The 21,742-nt window shown below is 36.7% G+C and overlaps 1 protein-coding gene across 1 annotated transcript in view; it reads right to left on the minus strand.

The window, feature by feature from the left end:
• Positions 1-21,742, minus strand: part of LOC127792073 (transmembrane E3 ubiquitin-protein ligase FLY1-like) — a 53,632-nt gene that overhangs the window by 21,411 nt on the left and 10,479 nt on the right. Inside the window, exons 4-10 of the mRNA XM_052322403.1 lie at positions 20,772-20,887; positions 18,893-18,953; positions 15,844-15,910; positions 15,689-15,763; positions 5,691-5,848; positions 5,454-5,513; positions 5,156-5,249 (exon numbers count right to left, since the gene is read on the minus strand). Of these exons, the coding sequence (XP_052178363.1) occupies positions 5,156-5,249; positions 5,454-5,513; positions 5,691-5,848; positions 15,689-15,763; positions 15,844-15,910; positions 18,893-18,953; positions 20,772-20,887 (631 nt within the window). The remainder of the gene's footprint in view (positions 1-5,155; positions 5,250-5,453; positions 5,514-5,690; positions 5,849-15,688; positions 15,764-15,843; positions 15,911-18,892; positions 18,954-20,771; positions 20,888-21,742) is intronic.

The raw sequence follows: 21,742 nt of genomic DNA on the forward strand, positions 1-21,742 counted from the left end.
CACCTTGTACATTAGATCATCGGTATTCGGTTTAGGGGCAGCACCAGTCAGATAATCATCCTTTCCTTGGCCACAAATGACATGACTGAATGAGACCACTGCAGATAATTGTGGACATTCAATTTATGTCCAATAATAAGAAGAGCTAAGGAATCGGATCCTCCAGCTGGGTTCAAAATTGAGGAAATTTGAGAGGAAGAAGAAACTTCAATAGTAGAAGCCATTGCAGATGAAAAACACGAGAGAAATAAGATCCAAATGCTCGATGGAATAGAAATGGAATCAGGTGCAGAATTAAGAAGAACAAACCGATATTATCATATGCAAATTTGGAATGAAATCAGTCACAGATTTGGAATGAACAAACCGGTGTTAGGACTGCTTTGATACCTTGTAGAATTTAACAAAAAATCAACATAACTTCATTCAAAATTTACAGACAATATATATGGTACAGATGTAACTGCTCCATCAGAGTCAGTTATAACTTAGAAACTGCCGAACAAGGAAAAGAAATATCCTAGAAATAAAATTATAACAAACAGTACACTCAAATGGAATATTCAAAATAAAATAACTACATATTTCCTACAGAGTCATTGCCTTATATTCAACTTCTGCATTAAACCTAGCAATAACACTTTATTTCTTACTCTTCCAAGAGACTAAATTGACACCAACAAATATACAATATCCAAACGTGGATCATCTGTTTATAGGAGATCCCACTTGATTAGAGCATTTGTGTATCCCACAATCTGGCTATAGCCATGATCTCAATACATCACATTGCAACCCGAGGCACCTTTAATATATCAAAGAATACAAATCACTGCATCCCAATGTCTGTCACAAGGTAAATCTAGAAACTGACTTACCACACTCATAGCAAATGAAATATCAAGATCTGAGGTAATTAAGTTTGCCAACTAATCGACAATAGAGCCAAGGGTCAAAAATAAGCTTCCTCTACCCCAAAAGCAACTTGATATTTGGGTCCAAAGGAGTCACTATAGACTTACATCAAAGCATGCTTGTCTCCTCAAGCATATCCAAGGCATACTACCTTTGAGAAATATAGATTCCCTGCTTTGAGCCACCTCAATACCAAGAAAATATTTCAAGGAGCCCAAATCCTTGGTCTAAAATTGTCATTAAAGGTGAGCTTTCAACTAAATGATACCAATATCATCAATCCATGTAATAACTATATCATCAATATATACCACTAGGAAAATATAGCAACCAAACTAAGAACAATAAAAGACAGAATGATCAACTCCACTCTGAGCCAACCCAAAACTCCAAGACAATTGAAGTGAATCTACCAAACCAAGCTCAATGAGACTACTTTAAGCCATAAAAGGAATTTCGCAGGTGACACTAGGCCAAACTCCCCCCTAAGCAACAAACCTAGGAGGTTGCTCCATATACACCTTTAAATCACCATGAAGGAAAGCACTTTGGATATCAAGTTGATGGAGAGGCCAATGAAACATAGCAACAAGCAACAAGGAGAGATGAACAGAGGTGATCTTGGCAATAGGAGAAAAGGTGTCCCATAATCAAGGCCAAAAAATTAAGTATACCCTTTAGCTACAAGGTGATTGATGTGGCCATCAGGGTCAACCTGGACAATAAAAACCAACAACATCTAACAATAGACTTACCCTTTGGAAGAGGTACCAAGTTTCAAGTTTCATTAAAATGTAAAGCAGACATTTCTTCAACCATAGCATCACCAACCTAGATGGGATAACTAACAAAATTGGAAATGGGATGTTAAATAATGCAACAATAAGTACCATTACGAAGAGCAACAAGCAAGTAAAGATTAGAAACAGTGAGAGACAAATTAGAGGTGGAAGGGCTAATCAACACGCAAGATGAGTCTATTGAGGGCTCCATAGATCTATCAATGACGGGCCCTGTCAAAGGGTCCTCATGTTAAGGACACCACTGATAAGTCTAAAGATTAGGGTAATCAAGGTGTGATGAAGATGAGGGTGGAGAAGAAAAGGGAAGACCAAGAAAAGGAACAAGCAATGGTAGGTTAGGCGATACCGACTCGAGCAATGTAAAAGATAGAGGAAAATAAGGAAGGAACTCAAAAAAGGTTACATGAGCAAAAACAAAGTAGCAAACCAACTCATGGGAATAGCATGGATACCCCTTTTAAAGATGTGAATAACTAAGGAGAACACATTTGAGAGAACGAGCAGCCAACTTATCACAACTAGGGGCAGCTGATAAACAAAACAAGTACACTCAAATATACGAGGATGGATAAAATACAAGTTAACTTGAGGAAAAAGAATGGAATGAAGAACTTGGTTGTTAAGGATAGAAGAGGGCATCCGATTAATCAAGTAGCATGCTATTAAGATAGCATCATCCCAATGTGGAAGAGGAACATGCACATGTAGTCTCGATTAAATGGGAATTATTTCGTTCAACAACTCCATTTTTCTGTGGGGTGCCAAGAAAAGAGGTTTTGTGAATAATCCCTCTTGATGTCATATAAGATTTAAAGGGTGTTTACAGAAATCAAGAGCATTATCACCACAAAGGACCCAAATAGGCACATTACATTGAGTTTGAATTTCAGCATAAAAAGCGGTAAAGACAGAAAACATTTTGAAATGATGTTTCATTAAATATAACCATGTAGTGCAAGACAAATCATCAATAAAGGTTACAAAATAACAAAACCTTCTTGACCCCCTGCAAAACCTTCTGTTGAACTAACATGACTTGGACCCCATGCATCAAAATAGATAATTGAAAAAGGAGAATTGACACGCTTCTTGACTCAACTTGGGAAAGAACTATGACTATGTTTCCTAAGTTGACAAGACTTGCACTCTAAAGTAGGAAGACTAGATAGACTGGAAACCATCTTCTTGAGATGAGATAGAGATGGATGCCCTAGTCAACAATGGATGTGTAATGGTGAAGCGTTAGTCATGCAAGCCATTGGTGAAGTAAGTCAAGACAAATAGTAGAGTCCCTAAGACTCATACCCCATACCAATCTGTATGGTCCTCTAATTTTGAACAAAAGCAGAATTAGACAAAAAGGTGATGAAACAATTCATATTATAAGTTAGTTAACTAAAAATAAAGCAAATTAAAAGGGCATTATGGTAAATGTAACAAAAATGATAGGGGTAAAATAGGAAGGGGTTATGCATTTCCAATACCCTAGACTAAGGCTTGAGAACCATCAACCAAGGTAACAATAGGTAAAGACCCCAAGGTGTGAAGATGTGAGAAGAGAGTGCATGATTACCAAACATATGATTGGTAGCACTAGAGTCAAAGATCCATGGACCAAGACAAGATAAGGACTTTGTAAAGCAAGCAATGAGATTACCAAATGTGAGCAAGGGATGTGATAGGTGAAGTGGTTGATGTGTTGCCCAGAACTTAAGGAATTGAGCATACTCTCCCTCAAAAATGGTCGCTAGTGAATAAGCACTAGGGGTGATAGCCTCCTAACCCTCTGAAGTACCAATAGCAATGTGGGCAATGTTATTTGAGGAGGGCGACCACGTAAGCTATAGCAGGTCTCTCGAAGAAGACCAATACGATTGCAATAGGAACAATGGAATCAAGTGTGTCCACCACGACAACTAGCACCAGGACATCCACCTAAGGTATCCCCATGACTAGGAGGCAAACTGGCCCGGGTAGGGGCAAGAGTAGAGTGGTCTATAGGTAGAGAGGGATTATGATTAACAATAATTAAAGAAACTTAAAGTAATTGCCCAAATACCTAAGGTGGAAGAGAGGCACTATCTAGAATTTGTGTTTTAATCGACTCAAGTTTCGATCGAATCCCATGGAGATAGAATGGTGAACATCCTATCTTATTGCTTTTTCACATCAGTATCAAAAGGCATTAGTTCATTAAAATCAATAATGGAAGCCTGGACCTTACCAAGATAGATGGTCATGTCTAAATCATTCTATTGAAGACAAAATAGAGCACCAATCACATCGTATAAACGAGTGATGTCACTCATATATAGCTCACGAGCATGAGTCCATAAGGAACTATACTCATGAAGAGGTCAAAAAATAGGAATCAAAGTGGGCTCAACAATCTACCACATCAAACTAAGTAACTGCACACATCCACCTTTCACCAAAGAGATCAATTATTCTCAGGAATGGTTGAGATGGTATGTATTTAATGATCTTCAAGTCCATGCCCAAGAAACCAATTGGGGAATAGTAACAGTTGATGTTGATGAGACAGTCGTGGATGAAGACTTGGAGTTGACGAAGGCATGACGATAATTACAAACCCTAATACAACAATTAGAAAGAGAGAGCCAGAAATCAAGTCTGAAAATCACCTAGAAAGCAAGGGATAGCAAACTTGCAACCAGATCTGCAATTGCAAAGCAGATCTACACCAAATCTGCAGGTCTGCAAACCACTGAAAGCAGGCAGGAAGCACTGGAAGGCATGGCAAGCAGCACCAGTAGGGAGATTGGCTCCGGTGATGTCGATGGCATCAGAGGAGTGAAGCAGATCTGCAGGCAAATTGTGGTGAGCAGAACCAGTGAGGAGATCAGCGCCAGTGAAGTTGACAGCTTCAGTGAGCAGTGAAGCAGACCTGCAGGGGCGAAGTACTGGGAATTGCAGTGAGTAGCACCAGTGAAGACTACGGCGGTCAGTGAGCAGCACTGGCCAGGTCAACAGAGGCGGCAGCAACAATACTAGCTAGGGTTAGCGTTTGGCTCTGATAGCATGTAGAGGAATAAAATAATATATATCTCTAAAATATATAGACAAGGTATATATACAGGAATATACTAAGACCCTAATTACAATAATACCCCTTACTATATACTTACACTTCAACAATCATAAATCATGGTATATTAGCATATAAATTTTGGAACTATTTTGTTAGTTCTTGTGATTGGCGTGCAACATGCAAATAATAACTTTCTATACAAGGCCGGCCAAAAGTGTGATTTGTATTTGAGATCAAAGGACTCAGCAATTACCTCTTCTAAGTCCATTAGAAGGCATTAAGAAATCACACTAAAAAATAACATAATTTGATTTGTGAAACTACTGAGATAAATAGGAAAAAAAAATACAGAAAAGAAGAAAATCCAACTTTCTATTACACTTACCAACTAGTATCCCCGCAGTCAGGTGTAGAAGGCAAAGATAAGCATCCATTATAGCTTGCTGCCCGATCATTAATATCGAAACTTTGGCAGCTCCCTAATAAATGATATAAACACATTTATTTTGCTTTCAAATATTTGCAAGGCATTGGAATATGGGCAAGTATCACTTAGTATACAGACGCCAGACGGTGTAAAATATACTATCTAGATGCAATGAGAATATTGAGATCAAATATCAAGCAGAGTAGAATTTATGGAAAAAAAAGGTATCAAACATGAAAGAGAAAATAAATCTTACTGATTGTGTGTTGCTATGTTCCATTTGTCGTATTAACAAAAGAACTTGAAGGAATGAAACCTGATGCATTTAGCAATTAAGGAACCCAAACCGAAAGTAGTGATAAAAATGTGATTAAGTCAGAAGACTAACACATAATGCAGCAATGACATAGCAAGCCTTAACCCCACTAGGTGGAGTCAGCTATGAATTCTATTCTGCCTATCATTTCAAGACTAAAGGCATAATGAAGGATACAAAAGTGACCATCAAGGTGTAGTTTACTGCTTTGTTGTAATAAACCTCAATGTTAATAGCAGTAGCATTTAACAGCACAGGGGAGAAGCAATCTCCATCATCGTCAACTGAAGGACTTTCCATTAATCCTTCAATATGATAACGATCATGATCACCATCTACAAGAATGTAAGCAGCTCAAAATGAGTGAAACATTCCTAATCAGCAATTAACTTGATGGAAGTTAGAAGTCATAATTTCTAATTGCAATTGAAATGACAATACAATTCTCAAAATACAAGACAGAAAATTAAACAAGATGTTTAATCCATATGGACACATTCTGGATGCTGAACTTCATATCTGCAATAGCTGTATCAGTAGATATTTCTAGTAATTCAGATTCATATCAAGGACCTACTTCAACCTCATCATTTTGCAGTAGTTGTAAATGAATTAACTGCACGTGCATAGGATGAGGTACCATTCAGTTACTATATAGTGACGATATTATTTTAGCGGATGAAACAAAAGAAAGAAAAATGCTAAGTTAGAACTTTGGAGAATAACTTCAGAATTAAGATGTTTCGTAAAAACTAAATATAAACAAAAATAATGAAATTTGTAAAAAGCAAAGTCTGAATAAAGGGCTAGTTAGTAATGTTGGCATGATTATAAAATTGACCAAGTGGAAGAGGTCATCAGCCCTTCAGCATATATATTTTGCACTTATAAAATATGCATGGCATATATTATTCAACAATTTGTACGTTAAGAATAGCATATGTACACATGAGAAGTATACATGGAGAGTCATGATCTATCTGGATACTGACATCTCAAAATAGAGTTCTTAGTCACAAAGTGACCAAAAAAACTTGCCCGGGTAACATAAGAGACATAATCTCTAAATTGCAGGAATGGTTTATCTCAGACATGGATAGATTGTAGATTAGTGTGTTGGTGCCAATTGTGTGCAGTAGAATACGCTGAGAATGGAATCAATATTATTATAACTGTCAGGCCTAAAATTTGAATCTCATCCCATTACATAGAGCAAAGTATGTATAAACTCTAAGGGATTTAAGGACTTAACCTTTGGTAGTGTACACTTTCATTAATTGACATTGAGATTTTGTATGATCGGTATCTCCATAAGTTGAATGAGCATTTCGACAGTTCGGGGTGGCGTTTATTGAGATCTCGACTTTAGAGTAAGTCAGGTATTTTTCTATATATTGAATTAGTTTCAAGAGCTGTCGAGTGTCTTAACACAACTGACAAAGTTGGACTCAAAGTTCTGTGAAATTTTCTAAAGAGCTAACAATCTAATATAGCAATCACAAGGCTTAGTATCCATACAATATAATGGTGTTGTAATTGCTATAATCCCAAGATGAAGTTGTTTTAATTAGAAAAGTTTCTATTCATTGATTAAACAAATTATTACTTAGTTTCTACACTAGATCTTAGCCAAAACACCAAGAAAGGTAATATTACTTAGTTTCAATATATTCTGTAAGGATATTATTAAAAATGTATTTATTAGTGACCGTTGAATAATCATTTGTTGACTTAAACAATTAAAGTAAATAAAGTAAGGTTCCCAAATTACTCTAGAGAACTTTATCCTTGTTTCACCTTTTCTCTAGTGTGTTCAGTTCCTTCTTCCTGTCACGACCCCAAGGATCCCTCAAGGATATAGTAGTAATTATGTATTATATGTAATTCTCTTTAGTTGTACTTTGCTCTAACAGTTTGTATCTTTCAGTTGTATAGGATAGAACAGCCTATAAATAGGGTAGATCAATTAGAGAATGTCATATAGATGAATGATAATTGAATCTCAGATTTCTCTCTCAAGTCTGATCTCTCTCGTTTCTCTCTAATTCTCTCTCTCTCTCTTTTGTTCTGTTCTGACTACATTTCCTCCTCCATTCTGTTATCTCCCTCCAATTCTCTCTGTTCATGGTCTTATTTCCCTCAGATTCTTTCAGGTTTCCCTTATAAACCCTAGGTAAACCCTAGGATCTTGACACTTCCCTTGTCTTCTTTTGCCAATATTTCCTTGGACAAGTTTTCTAGTTTGGACTCTTTTTGCTTTCATTGGAATTGGATTCAATATTCTTGACATTGCTTGTTTATATACCATCACCACCCATTGGGTGGTGCCAGCTACAGGGATTCCAACTTGCCAATTTTATCCATGGCCAAATCTTCTATAAGATTATTATATCCCATGTCAACCTTAAGAGTTTCCTAACAAATTTTCTTTTGTCTCCTATGCCTACTTTTTAGAATTCTTTTTCCATTCCATCCACTCCCCTCACAGATATGTCTATTGGTCTTCATCTCAAATGTCCAAATCATCTTAAGTGCATCTGCTATCTTTTATCTTTAAAAAGTTTCATTCTAACCTTATTATGGATATTTCATTTCTAATTACATTTTTTTATATGACTACACATCCACCGTAATATCTCCAAACCAATAACGCTCATATTTTGCAATATTGGTACTTAAGTATCCAACATTGTATACCATACGACAGAGCTAAACAAAAGAAGAAGAAAGAGGTTAAATTAATAGTAGCTTGGATTGCATTAACATTTATGTTCTTCCAATTAGGATTGAATCCAAGATTAAAGATTGAGATCCAACAAGAAGCTGTCAAATCCGAAATCTAACAATGAGAATTCTCTCCAATTAGGAGAGAAACTCGTGGGGAATTGCAGGGGAAAGTAGGGTTTGAGAATTTGGAGGGAAAGATTAGAGAATAAGAGAGAGAACGAGAGAGAGTTTGACAGGGAAAAATGGCTGATTCAATTATCAAGGATGATTACAATTGAGCTGAGACAGAGTAGTTATACTGCTCAGCTGGGGATAAGCGCCAAAACAGTTGCCCAAATCCCTTCTAGAATCAGCAACTTGCCTACCCACTTGTAGAGACAGCGTTGCCAGCACATGCCGCCAGCAAGCTAATTTCCCTCCAATCAAAAGAAATAGCTAACGACTATAGCTACCAATTATTACAAACGTGTCACAATGTAATGCCTAGCAGCTAGGTACATGACAGAAGCCTTAAGAAATATCCCCATCTAGCAAAAACAATGCATTTATATTTTTCCATAACATCCAGAGGTGATGATGAACTTCGGAGAATCTTCTTCTTTTTTTTTTTTTTTTTCCAGAAGTGCTTTTGGATGGTTATGCAAAACCAAGAAGTTTGAATGACTGCTAAGCAATAGAGAAATATCTGAACAAAATAAATGTAATCAAGATATACTAAAGAGGCTTGTGAAAAAACCAAGAGAGATGAATTGAGAACAGATGAATCCCAGGATGAAAGATTTTACATCTACTTAAGATAAAATGAGAAAAAACCACTTGAGATGGTCTCGGCATGCACAACAAAGACCAGCATATGCCTAGCCAATATCCTTTATTGGCAAAAAAGCTAGGAGATGAGGGAGGCCAAAATTTGACTTGAATTTAAATTAACAAAGAAAGATATAAGATATCACACTTTTGCTAAAGCATTCCCTATAGTTGCATTGCTTGAGGGTACAGGAGTAATCCAAAGTAGTTAAGCATAGAGTTCCTAGGTTCTACCTCCAGAAATGTCCTACAAATGTTTGGTTGTAAAGCCAAATAGCATGAGATAAATGTCACTAGGAGGTAATATACTTGGCTGAGACAAGGGTAATCAAATTAGAGACATGTTTGGTGGGGAGGTATACTAAAAATTAGATAGTGTACTTGAGCTGAAAGATCTGAGTGCTCTTCTTTGTAAATGGATGGCAATGTTCTCGGGAATCCTGGCAGACCCATATATTCTTTCTCTAGCCAGCTTGAACTCAAGCCAAGGAGGGAATAATGAAGGAATACTAGTGGTCCATGTATCACCAGATTAGGCTTGACAATGAGAAATGCACAGCGACATGAGGAGATTGTGAAACATGGCCTGATCTGATAAGTACCCACAAAGATTATTTAATCATTAACACTTGTATTATGAAGAACTGTCAAGAAAGATGAAAAAATGCTTCTCTTGAATCTTATTTCCCTTAGATGGGTAGGACAAAATATATATACAAAACTCCTTTCCTAAATCAGGAGGTTCCTAATAAGAAAGATTACAAGAATGGATGGGAAAGCAATCCTAAAATACAACAGCTAAAAGATACAACCAATAATAGGAAATATACAGCAGATTTCTAAGTCAAAAATACTATCTTTATTTTAGGAAACATATCACAAACATATCAATCAATCACTGATTTCACTGATTTGCTCTTGACCGAGAATAGGAACTGGATTTGGTCCTTTATTGCTGACACTCCCCCTCAAGATTGGGAGTGGATATCATGCATCCCAACCTTACTTACCATTCTGTGAAACATAGCAGCCGGAAGTCCCTTAGTTAGTACATCCGCTAGTTGCTCATTTGAAGAAATATAAGGAGTACAAATCAAACCATCATCCAATTTTTCCTTTATAAAATGTCTATCCACTTTAACATGCTTTGTTCTATCATGTTGAATCGGATTGTGGGCAATGCTAATTGCTGATTTATTATCACAAAACAGCTTCATGGGTGCTGTCCATTGAATCTTAAGATCATCCAACAATATCTTTAGCCATAGAAGTTCACACATCCCTAGGGCCATGGATCTAAATTCAGCTTCTGCACTTGATCGAGCAACCACATTTTGTTTTTTGCTTCACCATGTTACCAAATTACCTCCTAGAAAAGTACAATAACCCGACGTCGACCTCCTATCCACCATGGATCCTACATAGTCAGCATCCGTGTAAGCCTCAAGAGTCATGGTTTCTCCTTCCTTGAATAAAATACCTTTCCCAGGTGTCCCCTTCAAGTAGTGTAGGATCCTATAAACTGCCTTTAGATGTGTCTCCTTTGGATTATGCATAAATTGGCTAACTACTCCAACCGCATAAGCTATGTCTGGTCGAGTATGAGCCAAAAAAATTAATTTCCCAACCAGCCTTTGGTAGGACCCTTTGTCAACCGTATCATCTTCCAAGGCTTCTGCTAGCTTGTGATTTGGTTCAATAGGAGTTTCTGCTGCCTTGCAGCCAAGCAACCCAGTGTCTTTGAGAAGGTCTACTATATACTTCTGTTGTGAGATGAAGATTCCCTCTTTTGAATGAGCTACTTCGATTCCCAAAAAATATTTCAACCTCCCCAATTCTTTGATTTTGAAACTCTCTTACCAAACACTCCGTTAGCTTACATATTCCTTCCTCATCGTTTCCAGTGACAACAATGTCATCAACGTACACGATAAGAACTGCCACTCCCCCTACAGCCAAGTGTTTAATGAATAAAGTATGATCCCCTTGGCTTTGCTTATAGCCCAAACTAAGCATCACATTTGTGAACCGGCCAAACCAGGCCTTTGGGGACTGTTTTAGTCCGTACAAGGCCTTCCTTAGTTTGCAAACTACCTTCTCTTGTGTTGTTGGACCATATCCCGACAATATCTCCATGTACACTTCTTCCTCTAGATCCCCATGCAAAAACGCATTCTTCACATCGAATTGTTGTAATGGCCAGCCTAGGTTAGCAGCCAAAGATAAAATGACTCTTAACAGTGTTTAGCTTGGCAACTGGTGCAAAGGTATCAAGATAGTCTACCCCATACACTTGAGTATATCCCTTAGCCACCAGCCGTGCCTTATACCTATCCAACGACCCATTAGATTTATATTTCACTGTGTACACCCACTTACAGCCCACTGGATGCTTCCCTTTAGGTAATTGCACAAGTTCCCATGTTTGGTTCTTTTCTAGGGCTGCCATCTCAGCCTCCATGGCATCCTTCCAATTCTTATCCCTTATTGCTTCAGAAAAGGTCTTGGGTATAGGAATTGTATGGAGATTGGTAAGGAAGGCTTTGTGGGTGGATGACAACTTAGAAAAAGATAAAAATAGATGCAGGGGATGTTTAGTGCAGTTTCGGGTTCCCTTCCTAAGAGCAATAGGCCAATCAAGGTCACTCTTTGAAGTATCAAGAGAGAGTTCAGTAGATTTAGCAGGGCTATCAGCAGGTATTATAGGATTAGAAAGAGAATTACCTGGTGATTGGTCAGAAGGATTGGTTAAATTGTCAGTGTTGTCTGTGGTAAGACCTGGGCTAGCCGTGGATGATAAAGCTTGCATAGGAGTAGGTTCTAGTCTTGTCCTTCTTGAATATACCTGTAGTAGTCTAAGAGTCTCTAGATTAGGCTCCTCAGATGTCATACCTAGTGGACCCTCTGGAATAGACACTGACGTAGGGAAGGATAATAGGTTAGGACCAAAAGAAATGGGAGAATGGTCCTGGTTAGAGAATGATAGGTTTTGTTCCTGAGCATTCGAGTATCCAAAGTAGGACTCATTTTCTGAAAAAGTTACATCTGCTGACACTAAGAGTTTCTTTGAAGGAGGATGATAGCACTGGTATCCCTTTTGAGTAGGAGAATATCCAATGAACACACATTTTTGTGCACGAGGGTCTAATTTTCCTCGATTGACTGTAGGAATGTGAACGTAGGCCACACACCCGAATACCTTGGGGTTCCAACAACTGGTTACATGAAAATTAGGAAAGTGTTTAGTTAACAGTTGGATTGGACTTTGAGACCCAAGAGTTTTTTAGGGCAGTCTATTGACAATGAAGGTGGCTGTTAGAGCTGCCTCTCCCCAATAGTGTTTAGGGACATTATGATGAATCAAGAGAGCTCGAATAATAGTTAGAAGGTGGCCATTCTTCCTTTCAGCCACACCATTCTGTTGAGGAGTGTAGGGGCAAGACGACTCATGTATAATGCCATTCTGTTGGAAGAAAATAGATAGACGACTCATCTGACTTAAATCGTTTTATTCCAACTCCAAATTGATTTTTAACCATGTTGTAGAAAACAGGAAACATATTACTGACTTCAGCCTTTGTTTTCAACAGATATAACCACACTGTTCTTGTACAATTATCCATAAAGATAACAAACCACCTTGCCCCAGAAATATTGGGAACACTTGATGGACCCCAAATATCACTGTGTATTAAAGTAAAAGGAGACTCGGTTCTTTTATTAGATAGAGGAAATGACACTCTTTTATGTTTTCCAAACTCACACACAGCACAATGTAAACTTCTAATGTCTAGACCTCTAAATAGCTCAGGAAACATCACCCTAAGAGTTAGAAAAGATGGATGACCAAGTTGATAATGATGTAACCAAACTAGATCTCGGTTGGACTGAGCTAAGTATGACATAAGAGAAGTACCCTCCTTATTGTCCTGTCCACTCGGTTTTGCAAGATAGTAAAGTCCAGCCCTTGCCTTAGCAAGCCCAATCATCCTCTTCTTGCCCAGTTCCTGCAACTCACAGACATTTGAATGAAAAATAACACTGCAATTAGTGTCCTCAATAAGTTTCTAGATGGATATGAGACTTGTAAGTAGTTTAGGAACATGTAGGACATTTTTAAGAGTGAGATGTTCATTGAGAAGAACATCTCCTAAGCCACCAACAGTGGTCAAGGAGCCATTGCCATCATGATTTTTTTGGAGCTAGGATAGGGGTTATAAGTAATGAAAACATGAGGAAAATGAGTCATATGATCTGAAGCTCTAGAATCTAGGACCCAAGAATTGTAGTGTGCAATTTCTGAAGCATGTAGGGAAAAAGAAGGGGAAGAAGTACCAGTAAGGGCAAGAGAGCAGGTACTTTTTTCAGCCTTTTTGTCGAGGGATCCCAAAAAATTTCTCAGCCTTTCGATCTCAGCTTTATTGAGCTCAAAACCATCTCCTTGATTTGGATCCTTAGGTTCAGGTTGTTGTTGGCAGTTAGCTATATACACCTGCCCTTGTCCTGGATTTCGTACTGCTCCTCCTTTTAGTGGTGGCCTGCCATGAAGCTTCCAACACCTCTCTACGGTGTGCCTAGGCTTCTTGCAGTGGGTACACCATAGAGTGTCTCTGTCCACCGCTTTCTTTTCTTCTTTATACCCTTTATTAGATTTCAAGGATACTAGAGCAGAATTTTCCATCGAAGGAGGTTCCAACATGACACCCCTTCTTCCTTCTTCTGCCCTTATTAAAGAAATTACTTCATTCAATGAAGGTAAATCTTCTTTACCTAAGATTTGTACCCTTACCGCGTTGAACTCTATGTTGAGACCGGCTAGAAAGTCATACGTCCTTTCTTTTTCAACAAATTTTTTGTGTGGTGATGCATCCTCGTTGCATTTCATTTGCAAGCACTGATAATGGTCCAGTTCTTGCCAAAGGGTCTGCAACAAGTTTGCATACTCTGTAATGGTCTTTGTACCTTGTTTAGTTGCTGCCACCTTTGTCCGTATCTCGTAGATTTGAGCCACATCTTTAACCTTTGAATACGTCATCTTTATGGCGTCCCAAATATCTTTGGCTGTTGTCAAGAACATAACAGTGTCGCTGATCTCTGGAATCATGGAATTCCAGAGCCAGGACATTACCAAAGAATCTTCTTCATCCCATGCTCCAAACGCCGGATCATCCTCCTTTGGGCCAGTTCCCAGCAAGTGACTAAGCTTTCCTTTTCCTTTGAGGAAAGTTCGAATTAACTGTGACCACTTTAGATAGTTCTTACCATTCAATCGGTAAGCAACCTGAAGATTCTGTAGTTCCCCTCCGGAGCCACCATTTTGAGTTCCAGCCATCGGAGTTTCCAAAGTATGGCTGGAATCTGCTGAATCAGGAGTAGAATTTTGGATGGTAGACATCGTAAACTAAGCCTCTGAGTGAGGAACGAGTAGAGAGAAGACTAAAAGAGATAGGCAAAAAAAACGTCCCAAGGAATCTGTAAGGAAAGAAACCTAGGGCTCTGATACCATGTCAAGAAAGATGAAAAAATGCTTCTCTTGAATCTTATTTCCCATAGACGGGTAGGACAAAATATATATACAAAACTCCTTTCCTAAATCAGGAGGTTCCTAATAAGAAAGATTACAAGAATGGATGGGAAAGCAATCCTAAAATACAACAGCTAAAAGATACAGCCAATAATAGGAAATATACAGCAGATTTCTAAATCAAAAATACCATCTTTATTTTAGGAAACATATCAATCAATCACTGATTTCACTGATTTGCTCTTTACCGAGAATAGGAACTGGATTTGGTCCTTTATTGCTGACAAGAACTACAACTCACACTAATAAAGCAACTATACCCTAGTGCAGTGTTTAAAAAAGTGCGCTTTAAGAGCAAAATGCAGCATGCTTTGGCCTTTTTGTGTATGAAGCTCAGCGTCCTTAGCTGAGTTCAATTGAAGCACACTTAAATTGCGCTTTTACCTAAGCTTCAAAGAGCTAAAAATGCACTTCAGAATGATCTTGGTTTCTTTTTTTTAATCATCAGAAAATATATTTTTGATTGCTGTAAATTATGGATTGATGATTGATTCCTGATTGCTATAAATCAGGGATTGGTGATTGATTCCTAATTGTTGTAAATTAGGGATTGACTAATTGGGGATTGCTACAAATTAGTGATTGATTGATTGATTGGGATTGTTGTAAATTAGGGATGATTCTTTTTCCTTATGTTTTTTTGCTATGATTGTACGAACTTGTAAACAAGTATAAAATATAAATGAAAAATGATATCTTATTATTTGATAAATTTGCAGCCCTCCTCCTTGTTTAGTTTTTTTTTTTTTTTTTTAATGATTGCTTTTTTAATAGTTCATATTTTATATGCTTATAAAAGTTATAGTCTTTATTTCAGTTTTGTGTGCTTCACTTTGAGCTTAAGCTCCATAGACTTACTGTGCTTAAGTGCGCTTAGTGCTTTTGAAAACACTGCCCTATTGATGTAGCATTTGGCATTACTAGCAGCACGTGCAGGGAAAAATCTGACCAGGACAAGCACAAGAAATTTATGGTCATGCAGGTAAGCAAATAAAATACATGGAATGAAGAGAAGGTAAATTAAGAAAGAATCCATAAACTGAGAGAACTCAGATACCATTTTGGGTGGACACACGAGAAATTTGAGCAGCAATTTCTATGTTACAATGTTTCTCCATGTCAAACATGGGTGCTGCAATAAGTAAAACTAAAATCAACCCAAGGCAAGGATAAAACAAACTTAAAAAGTAAGAAGTATAGAAAAAAAATTACAATGTTTTCTCTTCCAAATCTTGTCTCTAGGAGACTCCTGGAACACCTGAGATGAGAAAACTCCAAGCTGTTCAAAAGATAAAATAAGTACATCAGAAATCCTCATGGGTATACATATTCCAAGGATCATGAAAAACGAAGTAGCTTAATGTTTTCCATCAGCTTATACGAGTATATCTTTTCGCAGCATGCAACCTGGTCCAGGTTAACAGAATAAACAACCACATAAAACTGAGCTGGAGGAACTTCCCAGACTGCATCACTCCACAAATCATATGCCAGGGAAGAATAAATTTCACTAATCAATCATTGCCCCGCTATCTTTGAATCTTTTCAGTCAAAGGGTCTTCAGTCAATTATTTCTATAATACCATTTTATTGAGATCTTGTAGTTCATTTCTGTTAATTCAATGATTCTTTTCCATTCCACTGATAAATTATGTGACTCAGGTTGCATCTCTATTTCTTGTGTGTTAAATGCGATCCACACTGTGTCCTCTACATGTTGATAATTTACAAAATGAAATAATTTGGTTTTACATTAGCTCAGGTTGGACAACTAACTTTTTGGATAGGGTTCCCTTGATAGACCTTTTAATGGTTAGAGAAATTTTTATGTAAAACCATTGAGAGAATTCAGTGTCAATCCTTTTCCTTAACAAATAATTTTTTCAAATTTGCGTTTGATCAAATATGAATATATCTAATCTAATATCTATTTTTGCATCTTGCAATTGTTCTTTGATAAGAAAAATAAGGACACTTACCCTTGTATCTGAATAAAGTTATTTACACTATCTATTAAAGGATTCTTGTTGAGAAGATTAGAAAATTTGAAAATTTATAAAAACCTTATAAAACTATAGCCTCTTGGTGTTTAGTTAACTCTTCTAATTGTTCCTTGTTAGAGTGAATTCCGCACTTGTTACATCTCCTAACCTTAATGTTTCATCTCCTCTGCTGGACTTTTTTTTAGACCTACAGGTTCAGCTTGCATCATGAAGAATAATTCTTCTTCATAAAAGTTTCTTCAATTGATTAATTTCATAAAGAATTTCTCCCATATCAGAAACATTTTCCGTATGTACTTATATCTTGATGCAATGAGACGGAAGCATGAAAGCTATCAAGGAACCTGGACCACCAAAGATGGGATGGGAGAGAGCTAGGCAATCACCAGAGAGAGAGAGAGTCCCAATTTGACCAATGTGTTTCTGACAGCTTGAACCCCAAACAATGGTAATGACACAATGTGAGATCGTGGGAGTAATAAAAGGATCCCTAGTTGACAGTTGGACTAACTTGTGATTGATGTAGACCAAGAGATAGAGATGAAGAGTCTAATATTTTTAAAATTTTATACATTTGATTATTTTACAATTTCATAGTTCTAGTTATTTCAGAATATTAGTTTTTAAGAATGGAATTTTTTTTCTACTTTAATTAGGATTCCTAGTTTAGTAAGAAATTAGGATCTTATGTTTTTGTTTCTTAGTTTCATGTAGATTCCTTGCTTGTTAGGATTTGTGAATTTACAAATACCATACTAGTAAATTTTCAAATTTTGGTTATTGATATTTGACTACAATATTTGGATTATATTTCCTGGGTATTCTTCCTCTTTAACTCTTCTCTTTTCTTCTTCTCCTCTCTCCTCTTCTTCTTCTTTCCTTTTTCTCTTCTTATTTGGTTCTGTACCAAATTGGAATTAGAGTCTAAATCTCGATTCATTGCCCCACCAAACAACCTTTCATATCTGTCATGTAACAACCCAAAACAGGCACCAGTCACCCTGGGTGAACCATTGTCTCACTAGGTCAATAGTAGGGCCTACCAAAAGGAGTAAAGTGCTTCTACATAGACAGGTTCATTGATTCTAATGCCAACCTAGGATTTGAAATAGACAGAAAAATAACAGAAAGAGTCAACGACTCAGTGAATAGATAATGCATTCTATGACAGAATTGGGACTAGCAAACTCATGAGTTTTTATGCAAGAAAATTTTTCTTTAAAAAAGCACAGTAAAGTTTTCTTTTAAAAATAATTTTTCCAGTGTAAGAAAACCCTCTTGACAAAATAACATAATACCAAATTTTACAGGGAAGTACATCAGGCAAATGCATCCAGAATGAACTAACGAACATAGAGACAAAGGTTAGCAACAACCCAAGTTAAGGCTTCGGATTGTTGTTGCTATTGTTAATTTCTAACAGTTCATTTTACTATAATGACATTCCATCTTAAAGAAATTGACAACTTGCAAAGTTAGTAATTGTTGGTAAATATTTATAACGTGATTCATCTTCAGATAGGTGCAAGGATATTTCATTGTTTCTGATTGAAAATGATAAATTTTTACTGCGTTAGCTCTCTCTTCCCTTGTTCTCCTATATGTCTGTCGCGGCAATAATAATATAGGATTTTTAAGATCCTTTGTGTAATTTGAATAGAATCAAGTAAAATGAAATCAGAAAATAACAAGAGAGAGAGAGAAACAAAAGTGAAGGAGAGCTTTCTGAAAAATGCCTCATTCCAATGAATGTTATTGATAGGTGAACCACCTATTTATACAACTGATCTATTACTTTAATAACATCTTAAAACATAACACAACCAACTACAAGAGACAACAACTACTAAACAAAAACAATACTACTAATCAGCAGCTCAAAGACTTCAAACAGTCTTAATAGCCTCAACATAAGGATTGACCCTTCTTGAGTATTGCTAGATTTTCCTATCTCTAGAGTATTCTTAATTCATGAGAACTTTTTGAATATCTTTCATTCATTATATGGGGCTGAAATATCCTTTCAGGTTCTGAACCAAATAAACTACAAGGTAATTTTATATTTCCATATTGCATTCTCATTGATTCATATTAAATTGGTGCCTAACTGATGGAAAACATAATTTTATATATCTAGACTCACATCCCAAATTTCAAGTATATAGGACATTACTAGCACAGCTAGATGTAATGCAATAAAAATTTGTCACAGGACTATCATGATAGCATGTTAGTCAAGGAAAAGATATAGAGGCTACCAAGTGGTATGGATTGGACAATATATAATCTTCTTCTTGGCCGAATTCTCCCTCTTTCCCACTGCAAAGAAACAGTGTGCAAGCATAAAATTATTAAAATATAAGTTCTGTAATTAGATAACCTGATGAAATCTTCAGCTTAAGATGCAGCCCTCAAGCTTTGAGTATTACTAACGGTGAACTTAAAATATTTAAACAAGAAAATCAGGCAAACCATATTAAAGTTTGCAAAACCTCTCTACTGGATGGTTAACTTACTGTCATGACAACATATTATGAGAATATTACAACAACAACATATCCAGCCTTTATCCCACTATGTGGGGTCGGCTACATGAATTCTAGACTTTCATGTATTTCTGTCTTTTGTCATATCCTCATTTAGATCCATATATTTCATATCAAATTTTAATGTCTCTCCCAAAGTCTTCTTGGGTCTACCTCTACCTCTTTTTGTGACTAATTGTTCCATTTCATCAACTCTCCTCACAGGAGCGTCTCTCAGTCTCCTTCTCACATGACCAAACCATCTTAGTACAGTCTCTCTCATCTTCTCCTCGATTGACACTACTCCGACCTTATTACGAATAACTTCATTTCTAATTTTATCATTTCTTGTATGTCCGCACATCCATCTTAACATCCTCATCTCCGCTACACTCGTCTTTTGCTCATACTGGTATTTGACTGCCCAATATTCTGAGCCATACAGCAAGACTGGTCTTATAGCTGTCCTATAAAATTTTCCTTTCAATTTTAATAGGATTTTACCATCACATAACACCCCCGATGCATTTCTCCATTTTAGCCAACCTGTCTTAATTCTATGTGCGACATCCTCGTGGATTTCTCCATCTTTTTGAATCACTGATCCCAAATACAAGTGACATCAAAAATGAACATAAATACTTGTTATGGATGCAAAAAATAAGGCAAAAAAGGGAGCTGTGAGATGCACACTTACTGTTAAGCAATCATGTTCATATGACAAAGTTAAACTATTGACCAAGGCTATCCCAAGTCACGTTTCTTCTGAACATATGGAAATGTTTCTGACCATGACTAAAATTTGAAAGTTAAATCAAAAGATATCGCTAAGAGGACAAGAGTTCAGTCAGACTGAATGCATTTAGTTTTTGTTTCTTAAGCAGTGTGTTGCTTTACTTTTCTCTGAGTTACTTTCCTGATGAAAGCTAGTTAAAAAGGCATGTCACTGAAGCAAGGAATGAGTATAATAGTTCAAATGTTACACCATCTAAGTTTGAATTAAAATATCTATACAAGACAAAACCCTGATTTTCTTAAAATGCAACAAGTTCCAAACCAATTTCCACAACTAGGGACTTGCATCCAAAAATTATAATGAATAAGATAAAGTCTCAACAGTGTTACGATCACACAGAGTAATAACCTTGGTTTGATTATTGCAAATAATAATTATAGAAATTACTGCCACCAATTTCAGCCTGACACATACACATCACCAGTCATTGCATCCACTTGATTAGTCTGATATTAGAAAATGATGATAACAATAACATTATCCAAGCTAGGGCATTAGCTTAACCACATTCTTACACAATAGGGACCATAAAAACTTATATGTAAATCAGACTATAGATAAAACTTTTAGAATGCGGGGAGTTTTGAAGGAATGCATCAGATAGGAGACACTGTACTGCTGTAATGGGCTTGCGGACAAGATTCAGTATTCAAAATATCCTTCATTGATGGAAGCAGATCTAGGCTAATTGAAAAAGGGTCAAATTTGAATAACTAGAGGCAAAAAAGATCAAAACAGTGAGGAACTCACAACTGGATAATAAATTTGAAGAAATGTCAGACTGTCAACCAATTGACCATCACACAGGAGAGTTACCTGCTGGCCACCATTCGAAGCTGTCTGAAAGGCCATATGTACACACCTTCTACCCTGATTTGAGCACCACCAACTTCATGTTCATTGTCAAACACATCATGAAAAATAATCATCCCCTGTGGTAAACAGTATGAAATGTGTTGGAAAAATTAAAAGACGAATCCTGATTATCTCTATCATGGCCGAGAACCAAGTGATAAGGTTGTTGGCAGTTTACAAGATGAAGTGATAAGAGATAAGAGAGGATTACAAGATTAAAAGTGATAAGGTGATAAGGTTCCGAGAAGGAAGGGATGAGACAGTTCACTTAAGATAATTCCAGCAAAGATCAAAGTTTCGTTGATTAACTTTATTGTCTAAGACTAGTTCAAATTTGTTTGTGTATTTTAGGAGATATTTTACATGATTTCATGTATATACATACCAAACTTGAGTTCAATAAAAGTTTGAGAAAGCATTCCTAAGTAATAAAGTAAGCCTTCTTTTTTACTCGAGTAATTCTTCCCAATTACTCGAGTGTCTTCTAAATTACTCAAACAAGTCTTCCTGAGTACTCAAGTAAACCTTCAAGTTACTCAACTAAATTTCCCAATTACTCGAGTAAGCTTTCCATTATTCAGCTTGTTTCACTTTTGTTCAAAATGAAACAATAACAACTGTTAGAATGATCCCAGCATCATATATCAATATAATAAAGATGAAATGGTCTTCAGAGAGTTAACTGAAAAGTAACAAATGCATTTCTTTTTGTTCTTGCCCCATGTTATTTTCTGCTAAATTGATTAAATTTCATTACATGTTAGGGAGATTTATATACATTATTGGGATCATTTCCCAACCCTTCAGTTATTGGGGATATGGGTGTTTCAACACGGTACCAAAGTTATAACTGAACGCAGCAATGGATTCAGGTCTCATTATCTTTGCGTTTCATCTCCATTATTTTCTGCTGCACTCTTTTCGCTCATGGG

This window comes from Diospyros lotus, chromosome 15 (assembly GCF_014633365.1).
Source record: "Diospyros lotus cultivar Yz01 chromosome 15, ASM1463336v1, whole genome shotgun sequence".
NCBI lineage: Eukaryota > Viridiplantae > Streptophyta > Magnoliopsida > Ericales > Ebenaceae > Diospyros > Diospyros lotus.